The sequence below is a fragment of the Camarhynchus parvulus genome, chromosome 10, assembly GCF_901933205.1.
Source record: "Camarhynchus parvulus chromosome 10, STF_HiC, whole genome shotgun sequence".
Taxonomy (NCBI): Eukaryota; Metazoa; Chordata; class Aves; order Passeriformes; family Thraupidae; genus Camarhynchus; species Camarhynchus parvulus.
The window spans coordinates 4,736,498-4,761,480 of record NC_044580.1 but is presented as its reverse complement, the minus strand read 5'-3'; the positions used below and the strand labels follow the sequence as shown (position 1 = coordinate 4,761,480).

At 41.1% G+C, this 24,983-nt stretch overlaps 1 protein-coding gene across 2 annotated transcripts; it reads right to left on the bottom strand.

Moving 5' to 3' along the window:
• Positions 1 to 5,533: 5,533 nt before the first annotated feature.
• On the bottom strand, positions 5,534 to 23,551 carry CHRNB4 (cholinergic receptor nicotinic beta 4 subunit). Of its 2 annotated transcripts, none has more exons than XM_030955146.1 (7): positions 23,471 to 23,551; positions 17,990 to 18,096; positions 13,287 to 13,432; positions 11,485 to 11,529; positions 11,250 to 11,359; positions 7,825 to 8,797; positions 5,534 to 5,770 (listed from the first exon to the last, which is right to left on the bottom strand). In XM_030955146.1, the coding sequence occupies exons 1-7, from the start codon at positions 23,512 to 23,514 to the stop codon at positions 5,630 to 5,632; spliced, it is 1,566 nt and encodes a 521-aa protein (XP_030811006.1). In that variant the 5' UTR covers positions 23,515 to 23,551; the 3' UTR covers positions 5,534 to 5,629. The 2 variants fall into 2 exon arrangements, with proteins under 2 accessions (XP_030811006.1, XP_030811007.1); XM_030955147.1 differs by lacking the exon at positions 23,471 to 23,551 and adding an exon at positions 18,186 to 18,190.
• Positions 23,552 to 24,983: the final 1,432 nt, after the last annotated feature.

Sequence of the window (24,983 nt, the reverse complement as noted above, 5' to 3'; positions counted from 1 at the left end):
TTGTAATTGAATTGTTCTGAAATGAATATCGACATTAGAGATGCCTGATTTAGCAGTGAACTGAGATCATGGGACCTGATTTTCAATTAGGCTGTTGACGTTTTTTTCCTGCTTGTGTCTCATCTCGCAAGAGGATGTGCTGGGTGCCTGACCATATGAAAAGGATGTGCTATTCCCAAGAGTAATTAAAGGCATGTACAATTGCTGAGATCTGAGCCCAGAGTAGTAAACAGCATCTGGGATCTGGCAAGAATCTGGGGGCTTTGAACGGAAATCAAACTTGACCAAACCCTTGAGAATAACTGTCTTTGGACCATTCCTATTTTGTAGATTAGAAAGGTGAAGTTTGAGAAGAGGAATAAGAGCACAGGATTCCAGCTTTATCCCATGAGACCTTATTGTTCATGGGAAAGGACACTAGAAAGAAGGAGGAGCTGTTTGAAGTTCAACCATAAAATCACGATTTGCAAAGTGAGGCATTTCTCAGGTGCCCATCAGCTTCCTTGTTAACTTACAGGTCACCTTTTGCACTCCCCTCCCTATCTGAAATGGCCAGGTGATGCAAGGCTCGTGCAGTGGCTGTTGCATGCATCTGTGTGAAAGGAAGAAGGGGGGAGACAACAATATGGGATTCTAGCCCCATTTTCAGAACTGTTGGGAAGGAAGCCCTGTGGGACAAGAGCTGCAGCTATAGGTGCTTCACTGGCTGCCCTTAGGGAAGGATAAGCAATGACCCTGTTTGGTGCTGTGTTAAGAGGTAGCAGTGGGAGAAAGACACCAGACTGGGTTCAGTTCTTGGCACTGAGCTTGTTTATCCAGTTAGCCCTATCTCTCGGAGCATCATTCACTTTTCCCCAGACACATGCTCTTATGATAATTTCTGTAATTCTGTTAGCATGGAGGAAATAGGCTTTACTGTCCATTTGATTTTATTTCTTTTTTTTTTTTCCAGAGAACTCAGCTGCTTGGTCTTTTAGCTTAACCCTTTGTGGATACTTTTGGTTTTGCATTTCCAGGGCATTGAGGCTAAATGGTTTCCCTTTCTGTCTCCTTGCTATAAGCAGCATTATAACTGAGAATTTTGTTTGTTCTTTTTAATCCTGACTAGAAATGAGTTAGAGCTTCAAAGATCAGACCATAATTGGTGTTCTCCAAAAGTCAATGTTTAACCTGAATAATTTGGAAACACTGATCTGCAGAGGAAGCAAAGAGCCATAGCATCAAGAGATATAGATATTTTAGCTTAATTTGCCTAGTTACTGACATTTCCAGTGGTGTTTTTATGACACGGATATTTTGTTTCTAACATCCCATGCTGTATCTCCTGGTGAAATCAGCTAGAGTTGTGGTAGAATTTTTTTTAGGACTGTGGAGGGTGATGTGATGAGAACATGTCACCATGACTGCATTGCAGACCTACACAGAAGAAGAACTTGTATGGGTAGGGGGAAGCTGATCTACCAGGAAGATCTGCAGTAACAACCTATGAAACCTTTGTTCTTTAACACACATGCTGCTATTAGAGGGGTTTTGCTAAGATTTGTTAAGATCAAATCTTAATCAATTCAGGTGAGGAAGAAAAGAACATTTTCCCACCTTTGGTGTAGGGTATTGATGCTCCCAGTTGTTCCCAGTTTGCTGTGGCTGCAGGGGTGCAGAAAGAGTCCCCAGTAAACTCATCTGAGTGCAGGTGATGTTGGAATTTCTACATGTTCCGATGGAAGGCAAGATTGGTTCAGGATTAAAGAGTTTTGTAATGGTAGGGAATGAAGAGAAACCAAACAGAGATTTTTTCCTCACTTGTAGGGAAGCAAAGACTGGTTGCACAATACCATTGAAAAATTTTAGTGTAAAATACATTTTGAATGTCCACTTTTTTTTTTTAATGGAAAACATTATGGTAAAACCCCTAAAAAGTAGAAATGTTGAAGTTTATTTTGTTCAATGAACTGGGACATTATCATATTCGTATTTGCCTGCAAGAAGACATTTTTGATATTTCCTTTTCTCCAGTCTTTTAGTTTTAAAATCTTGCCAACAAATGAACGCAGAAAACCCTGTAATTCTTTGACAAGTTAAACTGGGAGCACTTCTATCTATTATGTAGGTGGTGCTGCTGAGAGTTAGGCAAAAATAGGATTTGCCAATTGGAAAACGCAGTTTTAGGAGGTCAGATTTTTCAGAATTTTAGGAGTTTGGGTGAAATTTTTCATTCTGAAGTTTGCTATGGATTAAATTAGATCTGGAAATGCTAAACCTACAGAGGTGGTTCCCAAGAACACAACTAGGAAAGAGTATATTGTTTCACTCATGATTAAAAGGAGGAAGGTGGCCACAGTGTATGAAAAGCACCAGAGCCCACCATTTCTTGGATGAGGAGCTCTGGTTCTGCAGGGATCTCCCTGGGGCCAGTGATGTGCCTTTGGAAAGCTTTTTCTGGGTTTGTCAAGTCTGAGGACTTCATCTGCCTGGACTCTGTGATAGCTGCTAACTGAGCTGCCAAATCCTTTCTAAAACTTTTGTCCATGCTGAGGATAATTTAGCTGAAGGCTGCAGTTACAGAGCCAAGCATTATCAGTCTTTACTGCTCATAGAGATAAGGCCAGTTCTGAGATGGGAGCACCTGGGGCTTCATGTCAGATGCATTCAGGCAGTGAGGGGGAGGATAAGAGGGAGCTGGGTAGGAGAGTAATGGGGGTAAGAGTGGGACAGAGCCCAAAGAGCTGTTGGTGCTGGCTGAAAACAACAGAAAGGGGTCTGTGCTCTGCAGGGGGGGGCTGCAGCTGCTTTGCTGCATCCATGGCTGCTTGGCTGGGTGAGTCCCTCTCCCTCCTGCCCTGAGGGAGTGTGCAGAAGCTCTTGCAGCGTTTAAGTCTGCACTGCCTCTTTCAGAGTCCCTGTTCAGCATTAGTTTGATATTTAAAGGGCCTTCACCTTTACACTGTCTGCACAGTGCTGGCAGCTTCTCTGGCTTCCCAAGTGCCTTCTCTGTAAGCAGAAAAAGCTGTTCAGCAGCTGGGGCATGTATGCACCTGTGGTTGGGATGTAACCTAACATACAGCAGCATCTCCTTGCCTGGGGAAGGCAGCCCTCTTCTCCCGGGGCTGTCCATGCCCCATCTCACCTCACAGCTGTTGTTACAGCTGCCTGCAGAGCAGCAGCTCTACTCTCCAGGTCTGAAAAGGAGAAGGAAACATTTGAGGTGGGAAAATCCTGTTTGACCCATTTAAACTTTACACCACCCAGCGGTCACCATGGGAGTGTCCAGAGGTTTGGACACTCAGTTCATGTTTGGGGAGATGTCCAGGGGGCTGCCCCCCTGTGCCGGGAGGATATGGTGATCCCAGGGTGTACCTGCATCACTGGGGCAGGCAGTCCTACAGTTATCCCTCACCTCCCTGCCGTGTCTGTGTGAGCAACACAGTGCTTAGAGGAAGGAGAGTGGAAGGGGGGGTGACAGTGTGAACCCTTCCTACTTCTAACGTGGGGCTGAAGACAGCCTCACCCACCCCACTTGTGATACTTTTCCCCATCTGTCCTGGATTGCCAAACAAATTGTATTCTTTTTGCCATCTGTATAGCAGTTCTCTTCTCTTAAATGGGCAGTTTTCCTTATCTCTTCCACACCCACTCCTCCCTTTCACTGCATGTGAAAAACTGCATGACTGGTAAGAACTACAGCGTCCCACTGGGAGATGTGAGCCCAGAGGGAGGAGCCAAGCATTCCTACCCAGATATAATCTGGAGATTCTGGATCACCAGCACAGCTTTTCTCCTCTGGATTTCCCAGAGGAACAGCAGCTGCCTCTTCCACTGGATGTTCAGAGGAAGACTGCACCTTTCTACAGGATCCCTGCTCCAGCAGAATCACACTGACACTCCAGGGGGACTGCAGCCACAATTCCAATGGGACTGCTGCCAACGCACCCTGACCCACAGGGTGTCAGGTTGTGTTCTGATTCTGTCAGTGTTGCTTTGGTTTATTGCATTGTTCATTTTATCTTTTTTTTCCCCTATTAAAGAATTGTTATTCCTGCTCCCATATATTTTGCCTGTGAGCCCCTTAATTTAAAATTTATAGCAATTTGGAGGGAGGAGGTTTACATTTTCCATTTCAGGGGAGGCTCCTGCCTTCCTTAGCACACACCTGGCTTTCCAAACCAAGACACCATCTTCTCAGACTGTAGCGTACCTGGCCCTGCTGAAGGGCTCAGGCCCCAGGGGACCCTCCCAGGCCTCAGGGATGGGGGTGCCACTGGTGCAGGGGGGGTTCAGCCACGGACTGGGAGGGAGTGAATGCAGCCCTGCAACTGCTCAGAGAAATTGCAAAGGTGAGAATGCACAGCTAAACCTTTGTACTTATCTGAGGCTGCCTGGGAATGGCAATATAGGTAGAAATGTAGCTTGGTCTTGATGAAGGTAAGTAGGGCTGGAACAGTCTTCAGCTGTGGCTTGTTGAAGAACACAGGTTTAGGTGTCAACTAATTCCCCTGGGACAGGTGAGCCTCAAATCCCCTTCACAAGTAATAGTGGATTTCAAGTTTGTTTACCAGGTGTTAGTTGTACTTACCAATGGTGATACAATTGTTGTGTGTCCTCACAGCCCCCCAATGAGAAACTGAGATTGGTTTCATTGAAAAGTGCAAGGAGCCCACTTTTCTTTTTGCAGGTTACCTGGAACAAACTGTAGTGGGATTGTCATGTGATGGGGGTCTAGGGTCTCAATCTGTCCTTTGCCAAAAACTTTAAGACTCTATGTGCTTCCCTAGCTGATTTGTTGAGGGTTATACTTAAATCCACATTAAAATCTCTCTGGAAAAACACACAGGTCTGTGTGTGCTCACCTGTCCTCTCATTCTTGCCGCCTTTCACCATTGTCTTCTCCCATTGCTTTCCTGTGCTCGTAGCCTTAGACTCATTAAAGTGTGTTTGTGCCCCTGATACATGAGCTGTTAAACTTGCAGGGAATTTGAGGACTAAATCTATAGAAAGGAAAATTTTATGTTTTATTTCTATTTCATCACCAAACAAAGTATTATATACATGTTTGTTTATCATACATTAATTTGGCCTTTGTTGACCCGTCAGGTACCAGAGATGGCAAGCTGAGAAACCTTTCAGTGGCTACCTCAGAAGTGTTTCTGTTTCTCAGTTCAGATGTAAGTATCAAACCCACTTGCAAAGCTCTTTATAAATCAGACACAAATAACTTTGATGCATTTGAAGAAATTTCACAGCAGTACCTTCTTTGTAATAGGGAAATCGCAGTATTCTAAGGAAAGAAAATATCCTTCCTAAGGCAATGTATTTAAAATATATAATAATAATAATAAGATGATGATGATGCCAGGATGACATCTTGTACAGCAAAAAACTTTCACTGTAATGTTCAGACTTTAAATAATTGAAAAAAGGGCAAGATATCACCAGAAGTACTGGACTCACTGAAAAAAAATAGTTTTTTATTTCTTTTGGTTTTTTCCTATCCCAGTAAGTCAAGTTCTATGTTCCATTTCCCTACTCTAAGGGATGTAAGTGCAACTCACTTGGCACCTTTGTGGAGTTAACAAAGGGGAACTGAGAGTAGAATGAGACCAGTCTGTGTAAGTATTGACATTTAAAATAATAGCTAAGGGTTTATGGCAGCAGTGTGGTTTTGAAAAAGCGGTTGCAGAAATAATCCAACAGTCCCCAGGACACAAACAAGGACAAATATCCAGAGAAACAGCCTGTCCACTACCATGGCAACATACTTCCAATCTTCAATGACCTGGAAGAAAAACCAATTAAAGATATTAGTAATTTGTCATATTCTTTTGGTCTTCCTCTTGCTAATGCTGAGTTTTTGTTTATCAAAATAAAGGGAAACTGATCTCAAGGTTCAGGGAATAAACTGGCTTTAGGCTTGGTAAGGGATTTTTCTCCTACAACACATCTGAGCAGTGCAGAAAAATACAGTAAATATTTCTTAGCTTTCTTGGATACATCAGATACTGAGTGTGTCTGCCTGGTGTGGTGCCAGCCCTGAAGGACCCACACTATAATCCAATTAAGGATTTTTTTTTCTTCAATTTTAGTTTGTAAATGCTGTTAATCTGAATGGGCAAAAATAGATGATGTTTACTGCTGTTAAACAAGGTTAGCTTCAGAGTTCTTTTCTTATCAGCAGTCATCTTATTCATGGGGTTAATGCATATTAATACTGTTGCTTTTATTAAAATGCCTTTTTGCCCTGCATGTGTTGTCTGTGAAAGTCATGGCCTTAGATTCTGTCTCAGACTGAAGTGACCAATTGGGCTGTTATTGTAAAGGGGAAATATATCAATCTTCATTTGCATCTCAGGAATAATTTTTCCTCTCTCATTGATTCTGGTTACACAGGGAATGTCTTCACATCAGTGACTTTATCATCCTTGTCAGTTGAATCATGTCTGATATTAGACCATTACATATTTTTCCTTCAGTGCATACTTTTAATTCCCACTGCTGCTAATGGGAATTGAATGCTTCTGCAATCAGACCATATAAATGTATATGAACAGTTGTTATCAGACTGTTGTGATGAGGCAAGAAAGCAGAGAATAAAGTTATGAATCTAGAAAAATTGTATGTAATTTCAGAGGACCCTATGTGAAAACCATTAAGTGGATTTTCACTATATAAAATGCTCTTGAAAATTGTTCTTACTACCAAGTGAAAGCTTTGTAGATCCTTTAGTGTGCAATACATCCTTGCAAGAATTTCTGAGCTATTAGAAAACCTTTTCCTGCACTATGAAGTCGGCTTCTGTTTAGTCAGTTTCAATGTTTACAAGCTCATGTCTAATGTTAATAGCTGAACTTCTTTATTTATACTGACAGTAATTTCAGTTAATAGAAAACATGAACAACTCAGCAGCATGCTCCTCCAGGGACTGCTGCAAGATCAGAAACCAGACTTTATTTAATCTGTTTGGCTGAGGGAGGGGAAGCACAACAGGAATAGAGAACCTGGAGTCTCACTGTGGTCTGGGTTAGAGAGAGGACACTGGTAAGTATGAGGATGATTTTTCCCAACTGTGGACGCTTGTCTGAATAAAACCTGTGACCCACCTGAATTTTCCAGGCATTATTCAGTGTTTCTATCAACTCTATTGTGCTAGCTACAGGCCTGTGAGTAGGGCAGGGGAATAGAGCAGCAGCACAGCTTAAATAAAATAAAAATATTTCTCCTAACCAGTAATGAGTCTGGTATATATATAAATAATGAAAGAAGTGTCAGCTCTGTTGAGGTTCTTAATCCTACCCATGGTGTTTGCCATATACAGGCAGGTGTCTTAGTCTAGAGAGGGTGTTTGCAAAGGGCTTCTACCAATTTTGCTAAATTCTCCTTCTGTGTATTCATTCGGTAAATGAATGCATGAGCTGCAGGAACATCGTGTCTGGTTAGCTTGGCCTGGCCATGGATCAAATCACAGTTTTACTGATTCACAATGGTGAAAAATGGTCTATTTCTAACCTGGAACTGAATATTGTTTTCTTCCCCTGCCAATCACCACTTGAATGTGACAACAAAGCTTTTTTAAGAGTGTTTTATGACTTACTGGGCAATCAGCAAACTCTTTTTGTAGAAATAGCCATGTTGTTTATCAGGAGAGTATTTGCAGTTATCAAATTGCTTTTCATTAATGGCATAAATTATTTCCTCTTATGAGCTATATCTAGAATCTCTCTAAAATCTTGACAATAGCTAGAGAGTTCAAATATGCTTTCTGAGGAATAGCATGTTACAGAGGAGGACAGAAGATGAAGTTTGGAAGGGCAGGGATTTCTCATTTTTACTTACACTCTGGTCGTTGTCATCGCTTTTCATGTGCTCTGCTATAAAACTGACTCCATCAATTGCTTCTCGCACTTCAGGAGAAAATTTCGCACCTGTTCTTAACCTAAAATCTCGATGACTGCTGACATTGTCAGGTGTCTCAGAGACTTTCATATCATATCTTTTGGCAGAAGCTGTATTCAAAAAATAGGTAGAGTTCTTGTAGAAGTCAGATGGCTCCATACAAGGATTCTCTGCTTTTGTCTTTTTGCAGTTACATGGCTTTTGCCGTGGCGAATTATTTTCTGGGCGCTTCATGAACAGGTAGGCCGGGAGCCTTTCAAGGAAGACCAGCTTTACCCAAGGGGGCATAGTGTGAGTACTTGGAGATCTGTGGTGGACATTGAGCACACAGACACTGGTAACTATTGAGAAGGTCACCAGCACCATTGTAAACATGAGGTACTTGCCAATCAGTGGAACATCTAGAGATGTTGGAGGGACAATTTTGGAGATCAGCAGCAAGAACACAGTCAAGGCAAGCAACACAGATATGCATAAAGTCATTTTTTCACCACAGTCTGAAGGCAAGTAGAATACTAGGATGGCTAAGGATGTAATTAGCACACAGGGAATGATAAGATTGATGGTATAAAAAAGTGGTTTCCTTTTAATAATGAAGTCATATGTCACATCGACATAATTGGGGTCCAGAGGGTTTACAGTCCTTCTTCCTGGGAGTGCTACAATGTCCCACTCTCCGCTTGGTGTGAAGTCATCCATGCTGGCCGTGGAAGTCTTAAGCACCATATCAATTTCTGTGTGGTCGTACGTCCAGGAGCGGAACTTGAGGGTGCAGTTTTGTTGGTCAAATGGGAAATGCTTCACCTCAATCTTGCAGGCACTCTTGTAAATGGCTGGGGGCAACCAGCGAATGCTTCCATTGTTCGATACAATGGCATTTGTGTACAGCGAGACCTCGTACGTGCCGTCCGCACTAAGGAGAGGAGAAAAGAGAAAGGGGAGGAAGTGGTAAAATATTAGGAGGAAAAACATAGTTCAAAACAGAGAAGGTCTGACATTCTTGATCTTGTGGGTCCCAGTTTTTCTGAGAATCAAAGTTTAGTAATACTATTATTCTGAAATCTATGCTGTAGGAAGCTATAACTTGACAGGGAATGTATGCGTTCCTCCCAGTTAGAGAGTTGATTTTTGGTCCAGTACTTACAGAAAAAAACCTTATAAAATTATTATTCGATACCAAATACCTCTGTTTCATCCAAAGAAATCAATGTGTTTTGTAAATGTTTGCTCAAATAATTAAAGCTTCCTACATCTCTGAAGGCTAAGCAAAAATGAGATCATCCCATGTGAAAACAGAGGTACCTTCGATTTGGAGTGTAGCCACTGCTAAGAACACAGAGCAACACTCCTAAATGACTTGGACAAGGAAATAAGGATGAGCTGCATTAGTTAGAAATGCAGGGAGAGTGTAGGCAGAGGAAATGTAATTATATGGCTTATAATTTATTGCATCACTCCAGTTAATGTTTACTTATTACAAAACCAGAACAGACAAGCCACAGCATTCTTAGTGCCCACAAATAATCTTGGTTTCGTATCTCTTCCAACTTCTGAATTTCCACCAGAGGAATCCTCTATGTTCTGATGGGCCCTTTAACTTAGGGAGAAGATCTCTGTCAGTTAGATATATCTTCTCCTACCCAACAGTGTGGGCCAACAAGGTAGGGCTGTTTAAACAATTAAGTATCCTGGGGTAGTGTTTGTTGACAAGGCATCATGGAAAATAGTTCTTTCAGTGCTAAGGGGGATTTTTTTTTTCCTAAGCAGGGAAATGCTACAAATATCTAAGGCTTGGCACATGTGTCTGAATCAGTTAGGTTTGACTCTGGAAAGGGCTCACGTGGGTGAGGCAGTGAGAGCCTGGCACTGAGCTGAGACCTTTGCAGCTAAGTCATGCAGACAGTGAAACAACCAGGTGTGGAAGTGAGTGGCTACAGCCACTAATAGGGGTCATTAGTTCATTGCCAATAAGATAGCTAATTTTTGAGAAATGAATTGTATTTTAGTTCTGACATATCTGTACTCCCTGAGTTACCTTTGCCATCATGCCATGCCATGTGCTGGGCAGAATCCTGGGCTGGGAGTATGTGAGTTGTGGTGCTGACTGTCCTGTCTCAGTGGTGGGAAGAGGCTGGGCTGCATTCCCAGAGCCCTCTGCACAGGCCCCAGACAGAGCTGTGGGTATGGGACACGCTTTGTGTTTTCCTGAGCACCTCAAACTTACTGATGCCTGTGAAATTCTGCTCCAGCAGCAGGAAGTTACATGGAGCTGTCCTCTAACTAAAATTTAATTGAAGCTTTGTACTAATGTAGAAATCCAATACAGTGAGGCTTGTTCCTGTGCATTTGAGAAACCTTTTGAAACTATTCCTTTCTATTTTTACAAACTATTAAACAGTATCGCTTGGCCAGTAGCAAAAAGAAGCAGAGGGCAGAGTCACAATTTACCAGAACAAGCTTTGAGCAGGCAGAGTACATCCTAATCCACTGGCTGAATTATTTTGTGACTCATACATTAGATTTAAGTGTTCATCAAATCTGGTTTCCAGTAGTAGGATTCCAAGGACTTAACTCAGTTATATATAACCTTCCTGAGTTTCCCATCTGTATATGTTCATAAATATTTGTGTTCATGAATTCATTGGTCTTCAAAGTATTATAAAAGTATAAATTTTGATTATTTAAAAAAAAAGTTTATCATCCACTTCAAGGTTTTGCTAGAGACTTAAACCAATGCAAAACAAAATTGTCAGTTCCTTTGTTTGAAAGAGGAACTGAAGTATATTTTTCTCAGTACTATAAAGCAACAGGGTCAAATGTTGACAAATTTATTATGTATTCATAGAATGGGTTTTTTCAATGCTTTTTGAAAATGGAATATAATTTGGGTTTTCTACATGAATATGAACTCCTGGAGTTATGGTATGTGTGAACTTTGTAACAGATTTGTGTCCTGGGGTCTGTGGTAGAAGAAGGAGTGGGGGAAGAAGAAAACAAAACTGTATCTCAGCCCCTAAGATGTCTGATAGGATTACAGATGTCTTCTTGCAACTGCACTTATACCTACAATTTATTCTTTCCATACAGTCTATTTTCATATAAATCTGTCTCAGTTGTGAGTCTTGGCATTGATCCTGTGTTGTAACTGCTCATACTGCAGACATCTTCCAGCTCTCCTGGAATTTCTTTAACCAGAGTGCTGATGGTGAAAATTATCTTTGAGCCCAGTAGCCCAGTCAGACACACTTGCTACTATCTAAAATTCAATTTTAAAATTTTACCAGACCTGCTTCATCGTTTCTGATGTTTGTTCCTCGGTTAAAATTTTGTTCATTGTCTGCGTAAACCGCACCAGTTTTACTTACTTATTGTAAAGCACAATGTCTGGCAACCAGATGTGTTTTGCAGGTATTCTCAGCTTATTTATTCCTTCATAGTCAGAGGGCTTCCAAGCCAGCCGATAATCAATCCACTCCTAAGAGAAGAATTGGTCAGTAGTGATGGGAGTGTCCAGAGCAGCACTAACAAAACAATCATGTGATGGAGTGAAAGCAGTTGTATTTGTGGTTTGCAAGAGCCATTTCTCTGTGGGTTTGTTACCTGGTTCAGCCAGACGTTCGTAGTCATGATCTGCTCCCGTTCATTCTGCAGGGAAAAAACAGAGACAAAAACTGGCCTCTAAAATGTTTCTCTTCATTGCAGTAATAAGATTTATTCAGTGGGTTTTTAAGCATGATTTTGACTAGTGTATTTCAAGAGAGACATTTCTCTGAGGTACGATGGCCAGTCTTGTACACATACTGATGATAAGTAGTAACCCCATAAATGTAGAATTCCAAATGCCTTTTAACGAGAACAGTTATGGCAGGAATGAGGGCAGTTATTTGGAAACAATAACCACCACCTTGCTAAGCTGGTTTCCTATCCCACCCCACGCCACTTCTCCACCCTTGATTTGAAACAAGGGACAGTTGACCATTGGGGAGGCCTATATGAGGTTGTGTGAGGTTGGTGCAAGGTTTGCCATGTATACAATGTCTCTGGACAGCAGTCCAGAAGAGAAACCTCTCTGTAGAAGATCTGCCAGGAGGATTTCTGCAGGAAAATGAGTTAATTCTCTGATCCTGAAGATGCTTGAGATTGTTGGAGCCTACAAGATGCCTAATTTTGTTCTGCTCAAATAGTGAGGCTATAGAGGGATAGGGACTGAGCTGTGCTGGTTTTGGTCTTTGCCCATTCATCAACCTTGCTTAGGTTGTTGATCACCAGGGCCTCTGGAACAAGACACCTCCCTTTTTAAGCCCAGAATCTGCAGTCTGAGGGGATGCTGTGCTCATGGTGGTAGTGCAGGATGTAAGGAGGCATGTCTGTGTCCAGATGGAGCTCCCCAGGAGAGAGAGCACTTAACTAGAATCATGTGGTATACATGGCATTGAATCCTGAGTGTATATGTATATACATTTATGACTATCTATATCTATTATATCCAGTCTGCATGGTGTGTGAAACCTCAGCTATTTGTACAGTTTCCCTTACATTCCAACAGAGTCTTTCTCATTTCCTCTTGAATTTCAGAATATACATTCTTTATGTCTCTAAAAGTTTGCAGCAGCCCAGTCAGTAGCCCTCACACAAATTCTGACAGGAGGCAGTCATCTGTATCTTCTCTGTCTCTCTCAGGGAGAGCAGCAGAGTTGAAAGCTCAGTTCAGGAAATTATTCCCACTTATATACTGGCTCTCATTCCCACTGCAGTTAATGCTAACCTCTCTTAGTAAAGATGTGTTTATACCTTGTAATAACTGTCAAACACATACTAACCTTGTGGGTGAAAGTGACTTCAGTGGATCTAAAAGAAATTGTTATTGAATATGAGGAGTTGCTTTCATGAGGATTATTTTAACCATGTTAAGCTATTCCAGCCAGAACTAATGTGTGTTTTTCTTTACAACATTCCATTGTTCTTTATTAATGTGCCTGATGTGTCCTGTGATTTGGATGTGGCTTTGTAGCTTGTTTTCAGGCCATCGAAGCACTTCAGTAGAAGATGGATTAGCATTCCCCTGATGGTGGATGGTGTGCACTGTCCAGGATAGGTCCTGACCTGGGGTAGCTTACAGTAGCTGTACTGAAATCAGTGGAATGATTTTGAATTTTAGCTAGATGGAATTCTATTGGATGAAGGTCTGGCCCAAGTCCTTCAAAGCTTAGGCATAGACTGATTTCTCCATTGTAGCTCCATTGTGAGGTCTAAAACCAGTAAAATGTGTGTATGAGCTCTGCCTATTAATAGTGTTACACAAATGAGAAAAGAGCAGAGATGTAGCAATGCCAGTATAACTATTAATTAGAGTGCTGTGCAGGTAGTATTGAATGTAAAAGCACAGCCTAATTTGAACTTACCACACTGATGAGCTGTGCCAGGGAAACCTGCAGTTCTATGGATACCAACTGGGAGGAGTTGACAGCTGGTCGAATTAGCTTATTGTACCTGTCAGGACTCAGTAGGTGGTTCATTAGTTTTTCTTCAGCATCTGCTGCCATGCTTCCTGTAAAGCATCACAAAACAGGATTATGGAAGGGAGACTAAAGTGACATGATGTAGGGCTCACAGAATATCTGTGCATCAGATCATCTTTGGGAAATAATGTCAGCTTTTGATTTTCTAAAGTCTTGTGTGAACAGGAGGATACAGTGCTTGCACTGATATCTGTTCTGCTGAAGTTGACTGTCTTTCACAGAGCACAGATCAAAGCAGATCCCTTTCAGGGTTTTTTGCAATAAAATGTGAAGCTCAAATTGGTAGATACTTTTGGGATTACACACAGAAATAGAAACTGGGAGCAAACCACCCTCTTGATAGCAGGGGAAGAATTATTCTACGATCCAAAGAAGGGGTCCAGCTGTGACTTCTCTCTTTAGTGCTGTAGGAGACAGAGTTGCAGTTACACATACAAATTTCTCTGCTTTATGTAGAGAAAACCAGGGGATAAGCTTTAGGAGCCATAAAGGATTTTTTAATGACTGGGGACTCTCTAGTAGCTAGTGATGTTTCTGTTTCAAAATTTGAAAACCCTAGGCAGTATGTTAGACTTAATTTATGTGGAAGTAAAACCTGATTTGTGGACCAGCACAAATACTGCAAATCTTTGCCAAAGCTGGGGTCCAGTGACTACAAAACACAGTATCTACAGGTTCCTATCAAACAAGCCTGAACATTCCCTGTGGAGCAGAGCAGCTTCTGGCACAAACCCAGGGTCATTTATTCTGTTCTCATGTGTGCTTTTTAAAGTCACCCCAGTGGACTTTCAAACCATTGTTGACCACCTGACCATACTGATGAGCAAGGTCCTGGTGACATCCTGCTGACAGAACTGAGCCAGACACTGTGCTCTGTGTTGGGCAGGTCTGGGTTGTGATGCTGATGGAATTACTGTGTTAGTGAAAGCAGGTTCCAATACAATGGATAGAATACCTCTTCCATAGGAAAGGTCACCCAATTCAGCTCACCTAATTCTCCTCTAGACATTGCAGAAATGAGGATAGTGTCCTTACAGCATACATGCTTCATCATTTCCCAAAGCAATTTCACACAGTAGAAAACACTGGCTATGCAAGTATTTTTAATTTGTGGTACATTAATTTGTTTGGGGTTTTTTTTATGTTGTTGCATATCCATGAAATCTGGGGAAGGACAGACACCAAAAGGTCAGGATCAAATAAGGAGCCAAAGTTCGTGTGCATGTCCAGGAGGTGCCACATTTCCTCGTGAACTGGGCTGCAAGTTGATAGGCTGAACAAGTCTCTCTTTAAACTTGAAATTCTTCTGAACCCAACTTGGGTTAAAAAAATACCCTAAGACCTTCTTGTTTCTGATCCAGTGAGAAAGTGGAGTGAGGTAAAAGGAAAGATTATCAAACAGAGATTTCACATCTAAGAACAACTTTTACTCAAGCTTTGTGGAAAGGTTGAGGTAAACACCAGGCTTGATTTAATTCTTGTGAGACCAGCATGGGCTGTGGGCTGGTAGCCCAAATTCTTCACCTATACTTAGCTATAACATTGTTCTTCAGAATAGGCTTTTCAGATACTTTCCAAGGCATTTGGAAAAACAAATGTGGATGAATGTATCTGTGTTTGTTGGGTCAGTTTGTTTTTTGATTTATACTTGCTTTGTACCTCCCTTCAAGTCATTATAAACGCCCTACACCACGTGATATTTTAATATGACATTTGTTCTCAATGCAAGGTGCCTAATCAAAAGCTTATCAAGCTAGAGCTATGCTGAATCTTGCTAAGCTTCAGATTCTGGGGTGGTTTTCTTGTGTGTAGCAATCAAGGAAAAGCTAAATTTGATACTGTGAAGAAAAGAGGGCCATGTTCTAGGAATGAATCTTGTGATTATAAGGATAGGTTAGAAATCCTGTGGTAGTTCAAGAGAGAATCCTTGTTAAAGTTTTTTTATTGTGTTCTTTGGTGGGGTTTTATGTTGGGTTTATTTCTACTGGATTTTTTTAGTAGACATTCCTACTGTTGCATATGTAAGTGATGTAAACATACAGTTATAATTCAAATATAAATAAATTGTCAGTTGGTTTGTTTCATTCAGTGGTCACTGAATGCTGTTAGCAAAGATGTGAGTTGTTGTTTGAATTGTTAACTATGTTTTCACTGCATTGCTGCCTTTCTCTGTGGATATTCCAGCACAGAGAGTATTTGCTAAATGGGGAGTAAGGAGAAGGAAGTGTAGAATATTTGCAGAAAGCTAATTAATTTTTACTCTGAAACCTGCTTTTAGCAATCATAGTCGTCTGGTCTGCAAATCCAAACATGATGTGGGGCCTGCATATCTGATGAGAACAGCTCAGATTTCCAAGTACTCACTGTTAATAAACTTTGTGTGGATTAATGACAAACCATGACTTAAGTTATAAAAAATACTTATTCAACAATGAATCCCTTTGAGAAATTATTATCTGTTCTTAGTGAAGGCATTCCTTCACTAGGGATAATCCTTTATAAAATTCCAGCCTTTGTAATTTAGTAATCAGAGATAAAGGGGCTGCTGTCACCTGTATCATACACCACTAGATGTCAGCCCTGCACTGCCTGAAAACTTGTTAAACCCGATCTCTGTAAATACTGGCAAAAAATGAGTGTTTCTTGTCTAATTTTTACAGTCTACTTTCCATTAACAATCCACATATAAACCAGATGGCAATTAATGAGAACAAAATTACCAGGCATCCACTTTCATCTTTATGTGCATTGTGTGTCAGTAGCCAGGCCTTTGAAACGTCTCTTTTTCCTCTCAGGGTTGGAAGAAATGGAAGTGCAGTTTTCCCCACAAACTGGTTTTATTTGTTTTTTTTCCAAATAGCAGTAATCACCAGAGATGGTGCAGACGGTAGACTGATGCTTTTAGACAAATTATTTTAACAACAATGATCAAGCAGTCCTGATTTGGGAGTGGAGCATCTTTGTGCACTGAAAGCACTAATAAATAAAGCCCATTGGGGTGAATCCTGAGCTGTGGAAATGATTTTAGCTTCACTGAACACGCTACACATCTGCTCTGTGACAAGGAGAGCAATCACCTCATACCTTGCAGTACACATTCCTCAGGAAGTTCGTTTTCTCTGTGGGACTATGAGCATTAAAAAAAATTGCGCCAAGATGCTTCCAATTTCACAACAAAAGAAACTAAACCACTGCTGTGGAGACTTTCCATTTTACATAGTCTAATTTAAATACATAAAATGAAATAACTAGACATCCTGTTTGATTCCAGCATAATAACAAATTCATTTGAGTGATTTCCACAGAAAAGAATAAGGAGCAATGCTGAGAGATACAGGCAAGCTCATTGTTATTACTGTCTACATTTCAAAATGTAACATAAGACATATTTCTAGTGTTTCTCTGAACTCAGTTCTCATAATAAATGTTGAAATAATATTTGTTTAGAAGTAACAGCGTAGCATGTGTTACCATTTTAATCCTTTACTCTCTGACACATAACTGACATACCAAGTTCCCATCTGTAATGAGTAAAGAACAAGTAAGAAGCAGCAATGAAGCAGTCCCACTATCTTCTCTGAAATTACTTCATGATGTTGTTACTTCTCAACATACTCTTAAGCAAAAAGATTTTCATAACCTCTTAGAAGAACACATGCTGATTTGAAATATTTTTTGTTCCAATGGAAGTAGCAGTGAATTTACTGTATTTTAAAGGTTTTTAATTTTTACACTGCAATTAATGCAAATAAAAAAGGAAATACTCAGGGGTTTAGAAATGTATAATTTAAAAATCTAAAGTGGGCCCTCACTCTCCTTTTGTCACAAAGCAGATGTTTTCTGAACTTGCCTTTCAGAGGCAGAAACCAAACAAGTGTGGAATGAATAGACAAAAATGGGAAGTGTGTGATCTGAGGATCTTGGTTTAGTTTCAGCCAGTTTCTCTCAGAGCTCTTCAGAGGAGCCTCTCCATGGCAAGAAGCTCCCATGCTAAATGCACTATTTCATGCTGCTGTCAGGCTGTTGTGTTGGCTAAAACATATCCAAGAAATCCTGACAGAGTGAGGGAAATCTTCTTGTATGAAAGGCATAACTATTATATTTTTGTAGCATATATTTACATATGACAACTTAATTTAAACTGTTTCTGTTCTAATTTAAAAAATTAGGAAGTATGAACTTTGCAAAATTTAGGAACTTGAGAAAATAATGGTAGAAGGATGAGATCTGTCATATTTACGGATCATGTCATGGTTCATTTTTTCATCTTCAGTACAATATGCTGCTTTTCCTATCACAGATGATCCTGGGAGCATCTAAAGGGATATTATTTAATCATTATCATTGTCATGTCCTACAGTTATGTAATTTTATATCTGTCTGTCCATAGTCATTGTAGTGCATGTGCTGATACGAAACAAGCCCAAAACAGCACGAAAATAATCAATTTTTTACATCCTCTTAAAGTCAGCAACCTCCTGAGGTGATGGTTATGAATTGTCTGTGAGCTCATGCCACTGCCCTGCCTGTTACCCCCAAAAGCTCTCACTGTTCTGAAACTGTAGGAGAAAGAAAAGGTCACTTACCGTTCAGACAAAAGGAGCCCACCACAAAGAGAACGAGGCTGTACATTTTCCTCATGGCAGTAAGAAGTGGATTACTGTTCTTCAGCTTAGACAGCTGGCAATAGGCTCTGTTGGAAGAGATGCACAGGCAAGAGATGTAGAAGCAAACCTGAATCTTGGAGGTATGAAATGCCTGGAAAGAGACAGACAGTAGGACCTGACAGAAGCGTTCTGCAAAGTGCAATTTTCGTGAGCATAGTGGTCCCTCCCCCTTTGCAGCTGCTTAAAGAGCTTTGTGAAGAGGAAAAGCAAATAAGAAGAGTGAACATAATGTGATAATGTTGAAAAAGAGGAAATGAAAGAGCAAGCTAAGGGACATGATGTGCAAAACACAACTGCTTAATTCTTACTACTAGATAACATTTAAAAGGCTTTCTGATTAATGAGTGCAGTGGGTGAGAATAGCTGTGTGGGAAGAACTGGTTAAACTTCATGCCATAAAACCTCTTAGTGTCAATAAATTATAGCCCCAGCAGAGGGTTATTTTCTGTGTCAAGAGAGAAAGTTTAGTACCTACTGCCAACCCTTTTTGACTCCAAGGCCCACATGTGTGATCTCTTTAAACTAGAGCTCCAAAAACTTTTTGGGAGCACCAAGAGAGGAACAGAAAACTTGTTGTCATTTGCATGTGATAGGATTTTTAAAAGAAAGCTAAAGCAATCTGTGGTGAAGTAGCAGTAGGGATAGAGACACTCCTGAGGAGCATTAGGGAAATTCTGTGGAATTCATCTTTAGAGCTAAAGGGTTTAGCAGACTATAGAGTGTCATGTGTTTTGGAACTTGCTATGGGAAGATTTGTGTACAAGGAGGGGGCAAGATCTTATGTGCTCTTTTCAAGCCCTGTAGGACAGGCTATGGGATATATACCCCATGGGATAGAAATACCCCATGGGATAGAAAACAAACCAAACCAACTTTGATCCCCTGTAACTTCTAAACTTTTCTATATGTGCATGTAATCAATTTTGTTTAGAGGTGCATTTATTGTATTTATGCTGTGCAAATATCAAAGTTCTGTGGACTATATAGTGGTATTGATGATTGATGACTTCTGTGTACTCAAAAAAAATTTTTAGCACATTGTTGCCTTATTGTTAAACATCCCAACATTAATGTGCTGGGTTTGTTGCTGATCTTAATTAGTAAGTTGAGCCTTGTATCAGGGGTCACCTGATACCAGGTGCAAGTTCCAGCCTTTATTTTCAGTCTTTTTTTCTGCTTTCATCACTCCCTTTTCTCTCTTATTCACTATCCATTAGCTAGAATTGGTGTAAATTGGGACTGTTTAGCCTGGAGAAGAGAAGGCTCTGGGAGACCTTAATGTGGCCTTTGATACTTAAAGGGGCTTATAAGAAAGATGAGGACAAATGTTTCAATAGGACAAGGGACGATGTTTTTAAACTAAAAGAAGTGGATTCAGTCTAGATATAAGGAATTAATTTTTTACAATGAGGATGTTGAAACACTGGAACTGGTTGCCCACAGAACTGGTAGATGGTAGAGGCCCCATCCAAGGAAATCAAGTCAGACTGGACGAGGCTCTGAGCAATTTGGTCTAGTTGGAGATGTCCCTGCTCATGGCAGGGTGGAATTGGACTAGATGACCTTTAAAGATCCCTTCCAACTGAAATTATTCTATGATTCTAAATAGTGTGGGACCTAAGAGGGATTGTGAATGGTTTCAGTAAGACAAACAGAACAGTCATGGTGAGGAAATCTACTTAAAAAAAACAGTGCAGTCCTAGTAAGTACTTGTAAATAGACTAACTGCATGAAAATATAACACTATTTCTGTTTTTCTCATGTTTAATCAACAGCATGTAAAAAGAGACCATAGAAAATTCTTCTCTTGCAAGAGTCAAAAAACCGAGGAGGTGTGTCCCAAGTAAAGTCTTTATCCTGAGCCTTCCACTTTGTGCTTCTCACGACAGTGTGCTTGTCATGTACCTTGTCAGAGGCTTGTACATCAGACACCTGGCTACACTCCTGAGCCTGCTGGGCAAGATTGTCTCTCCTAAGGTACAGGGAATTGCTTTCACAGAGCTGAACCTTCACTTAATAAGGGCATGTTTGAGCAAAGCACCAGTGTGATGGGGAAGAAAGACTGCATCTGTTTCTCTGTTGTTACATTCTGATATCCGACCTGTTTCTCCCCAAAGGCAAATCTTCCATCTGCCGACACAGTCTCTGTGCTTTGCAGTGGCTGTAGAAGGAACAGATGTGTGGCCCCTGAAGTCACCGTGCTTGTACCATCTTACACTGCTTGGTGCTTGAGAGCTGAGTGGCAGTTCAGGGTACAGCAAAACAGCCTGGGATTGCTTCTCCAAAGCAGTGGAGCCTCACAGAACCACAGGGTCACAGACCATGCACTGATTGCTCAGGTTATCCTGCTGAAGCTGAGGTGGAAGGGAGGAATTACCACAGCTGATTTTCAAACACCTCCCTTTGCCATCCCCTTTCAGTCATTCATTCTGATAGAGCACTCCAGGTCTTCCTTCACCACTTGTGCTCTGCTACTGTTTCCCCCACAGTGATGCTGCAGGATTCCATTTGTTCATTAAGCTGAGGTCCCGAAATGAAATGCCTTTTTAGCAGGCATTAGCATATGTGCTATTGTGGATTTGCATGTCAGTGCACTGTGAAAGCGTGGGAATGGCACGGCAGGGAGCCATCCCTGAACTGGCCGGGGGGCTGCTGCTGGTGATGCTTTGCATGCCGTGGGTATTAGAGCTCTCAGATGCATGAGGAATGCAAGATGTTCAAGTGTCCCGGGAAACTGGCAGTCCCCTTCTGGGGATTTATCGTGGTGATTTCCAGCTGCTGTTTGCATTAGGAAAGAACCAGTCAGAAATGCTGGAGCTTTCAAAGTGGAAGCAACATAGGGTAGAGCCAGCTTCCTTAATGACACAAGTACACGTACAGGGAGTTTGCTGCAGAAATAAATGCTTCTGAGTGGAAGGACACAGGTATTTTCAACTAGTTGTGATGCTGAAATGAAGCTTCAGAAAACATAGAACTGATTTAATGTTGCACTAACAGAACAGCTGTCACTTTCTGGTTGAAAATTACTACAGAAAATGTCAGCTAATGGCAATTTTCCCCCCCAGCCCCTTTTAGGTGTGACGGTAATGATATCTGCCAGAGTCCTGGCTCATGTCATCAGCAGCAAGGCTTACATTGCTTTCTGTTCAGTTGAAAAATGGAACTTTTTACAGGTAACTTCTGCAAATACCCAGAGGGTTCTGCAGGTAAAATCCTGGTTTTCCCTACTCACCACTACCTAGATGAGCTTATTAGAACAGTTGTACTGGAGTTAATGTTTTGCATTTCTGGATTTTTTTTCAATACAAGTGCACTTACAGTCCTGTTAGAAAAGTGGGATGCCTCAGTCATTCTGGTGCTAATGTTTTTGGGTTAAATTGTACTGCTGCAGCTTTGTTTCACAATGCTGTAGTGTAGCCCGAGTTAAAATCTGCAAGGCAAAACAAAACTGTGGCGCTGTAGTTCCAGTAACTGTCAGCTGGATGAGCTTAGCTAGGTCCTCACAACTGTTAGTAGAAATTAGTGGGAAGGGCAAGGGTATGTGAAACATTTAGTCTTCTGTAATCTAAAGCTTTGGAATTTAGTAAGCTTTTTTTGGATTAGTAGATGCTTTATACTGGAGAGCTAGTTTTCATCCAGAGGCTTACTCTACAGTGATGGACTTTGTCTATGTGGGTAATTGTGTCATAAAGTCTGTTTCCCACAGCATTTCTGTTGAGGTATTTGCCTTCCCAGATGGGTTCTGACCATTTTGTACAGATATTTGTAATAAGCTGCCTTCAGGCAACGCAAAACACCGTCAAGATTTTGCAAAGGGCAGCGCAAAACAGCTGTGGATGATACCAAATTATCAGGTACACTCCTTTAGGGCTTCAAATGATGATACTATATGTTATCCCATCAGAATCTGCTCCAAACCCCAAAATGTTCCAGAGAATTGCCACTCATAGCACTGGGACAATGTTACTAACAGGAATGACTTGGTGGCAACTGAGGCGATTCCAGCTTTCATGGTTAAAATGCAAATTATTATGGATAAATGAAAAGCCACCTTTCTGCTCTGGAATATGCCTGATGGCAGACAAGTCACTCCTGAAAAACAGTCCTTTCCTTTTCTGGTTAATTTTGGAAGTCGTTACCATGTACTTTGTGAGCTGCAGGTGTGTTGTGTTGGTAGAGTACTTAGGCAATAATATTAAGCCTCTGTCACTCACTGATCACCTTCACCATTTTAACTTTCAAAGTGCACAAGTGTACACAAGTCCAGAGAGCTCTCCAAAGCAGTGCAGAAGCATCAGCTGGAGGCGGTTATGCTATTTTGGAGCTGATATTCTTACTTTTATTAGTCTTCTTTTGCTTCCTCTTACCTGCTTTGAGATTTACTGCAGGAAAACCTGCTGAGTGCCCAATACATGACTGGCCAACAGTCATGCATTCTTTGAAAACATTGGAAATGAAGCTGTAGCCTTTCTTGCAATGCCTGTATTTTGCATGAAGTTAATTAAAAGGGGCTAAATATTTGCACATCTTTGGCAATATCAGTGTGTTCTATATACAGCATAAGCATTTTTGTGTGTTCTTACTTTCTGAAGTAAAAACTCTAAATGTAGATTCCAGGAGTAGGAAACAATATCTTAAGTTTATCTATCTTGCTACATTATTCTAAATAAGAAACTGTGCTTGTTTACCTGCCAAATCAGTGTAGTTGCTGTGCAGTTTCCAGCTTTGGTGTAACCACAGAGTATATTACATCTCTTGGTAAGGTCCATTTATAAGTTTTTAGTATTCACAGTGTTTTCTAGATTCAGTAGAATTGCCTCTTTTAATCCTCATCACTTTCTTTATTATCAAAGCCTAAGAATCAGTTACTAAGAATTTATTTCCAGCTTTTTCAGTATTTACACTTTTCTACTGAAATATGTGGAAAGCCCTATAGCAAAAACCTACAGCAAAAAACTATTTACCATGGGTGTCAAAAATTGTAATACATATAACATTGCTGTGAAATAGAACATCATTATCCCAAAAGTAAAGAGTAAGCAGCCTGTGCTAAGGCAAATGCACAGTCAACTATGCAGATTGAAATTTTAGTACCATTTACTACTGTGTTTTCTGAAGTAATTGGTAAGCTATTGAGAAAAGCTCTACTGTCTACCAGAAATAGATTCTATGAATAAATCAAACATGATATTTTCAAGCTATTGTGAATTTATTGTTGCAGGGCCAGACCTGCACATCTGCTTGGATTGTAGTTTTATCCATGAGGTTGGCAAATTTTGTACTGGCCAGACTTGTATTAGAAGGGTAACTTTTTTGGCAGTAAAAGAAGGAAAAATGATTTTTCTTCTCAAGATGCCTCTCTGTGCTGCAGGATGTTAATAGCAATAGATAAGTACATACCTGGTCATCTGGAAAAGCCAGCAGTGCTGTGGTGCAGAACACATTCACTGCAAAATTGGGAAGAGTTTTACTTGAATTCTAACCACTGCTCTTCAGTGAGACAGACCTGCCCACTGCTGCCTCCTTCCTTGCTTTCATGTTGGGCCCATGCCAGAGTAGTAATGGCTCTTCTGTACACTGGGCTTTTAGGATGAGCCATGGGCATTTGTGGATTAATCTCCTGTTACTGAGATCACTTGTGTGCCAGAAAAAAAAAATAAACTCTCAGCTGTTTGTGGCACAGCGCAAAGGTTTTTCTCTTGCACCCATGGTGGAAGGAATCCTGACTTCTGTATCTGTACATCCCTTCAAATGGAGAAGGAGGAGAAGAGTAAAGGACAACTGTACTGTTTGAGCTTGATCTTTTTATTTAGATACATTTCAAAATGAGAAAATAGGAAAAGTGCACTGAAAAAAGAGGGCTTTAGGATACAAGACTGAGAGCCAGAAGACATGGGCTTTGCTCTCAGCTCTACCACAAGTCTCTGGGGCTGTGTTTAGATAAATACCATCCTTGCTCAATGCTTCACTGTCCCCAGGTGTAAAGCAAAGATAAGGATTTCCAATGAATTAACTGATGTTTCTAAAGAGCTTGGATGGCAAGGAATGAAAAAGAATCATGAAAAGACAGGGAAGCTGTGTAGTAATTTGGTTTTCACACTTCTACTACTAAAGAGGCTTTTGCTTTCCTTAACAAGCAAATGAAATGGACACTGGGCTTGTCTGTCGTGAAGTTAATTTGGTGTCTCTAAACTGATTAATTAAATATGTTAAGTGTAAAGAAATGTGGCTGGGACAGATTAGCAGGGCATGTAGTTCTGTGGGAGGCCATTGTACATAAAATATGGGAGGGCATTATACATAAAATTTGCAGTATGAGAGACTTCCCTCAAGGTCACTTGAAAGTGTTTGGGTACAAGTCAGGTTGTTCCTGCTGCACTGCAGAGAAGGATGGAACTGAAAACACTGGTGGAAAAGGTCTCACAGCTGGAGAGGCAGGTACAGCCTTAATTTCTGCCTAGAGAGAAGCTCCAAAATTAATTCTTTAAATTTAGGGCTTTTGTACCCTCTCAGTTTGGGAAGCAGAAGGCACTGGGAGAATTGGAACCCAGAGGTCTGATACCAGAGCAGATAGCTGGGAGATGGAACTCTGTGTTGGATGCAGAGGGTAGTGGTGCAGAGCTGGAGTGGAAGTGTAAGCAGGATCTTTTTTAGTTCTGTGCACAGCCAGGTACAGGACAGGAGCAGGGAGTGCTGCCAGTCACGGTGATGGCAAGCACAGAGCTGGCCACCAGGAAGGCAGCCCTGGCAAGGGAGGTTTCACACAATGCCCTGGGCACCAAAGGATCCACAGCCAGTCCAATGGATCTGCTGCTGCCGACCTGCACTGGCCACTCGTGCTGTGCCCTGGGGTTTGGGAGGGCACAGGTTGCTGTCCCTGTGAGCAGCTGGAGCCAGGCTGTGTGGGGGCAGC

Excerpts from the sequence above, each read along its gene's own strand:
- CHRNB4 (XM_030955146.1), bottom strand. The coding sequence starts at position 23,514 with ATGTGTTCTGCACCACAGCACTGCTGGCTTTTCCAGATGACCAG. Across the intron at positions 8,798-11,249 it reads GACATTGTGCTTTACAATAA|TGCGGACGGCACGTACGAGG; the intron begins GTAAGTAAAACT and ends TCCTCTCCTTAG. Across the intron at positions 5,771-7,824 it reads GCGATGACAACGACCAGAGT|GTCATTGAAGATTGGAAGTA; the intron begins GTAAGTAAAAAT and ends TTTTTCTTCCAG.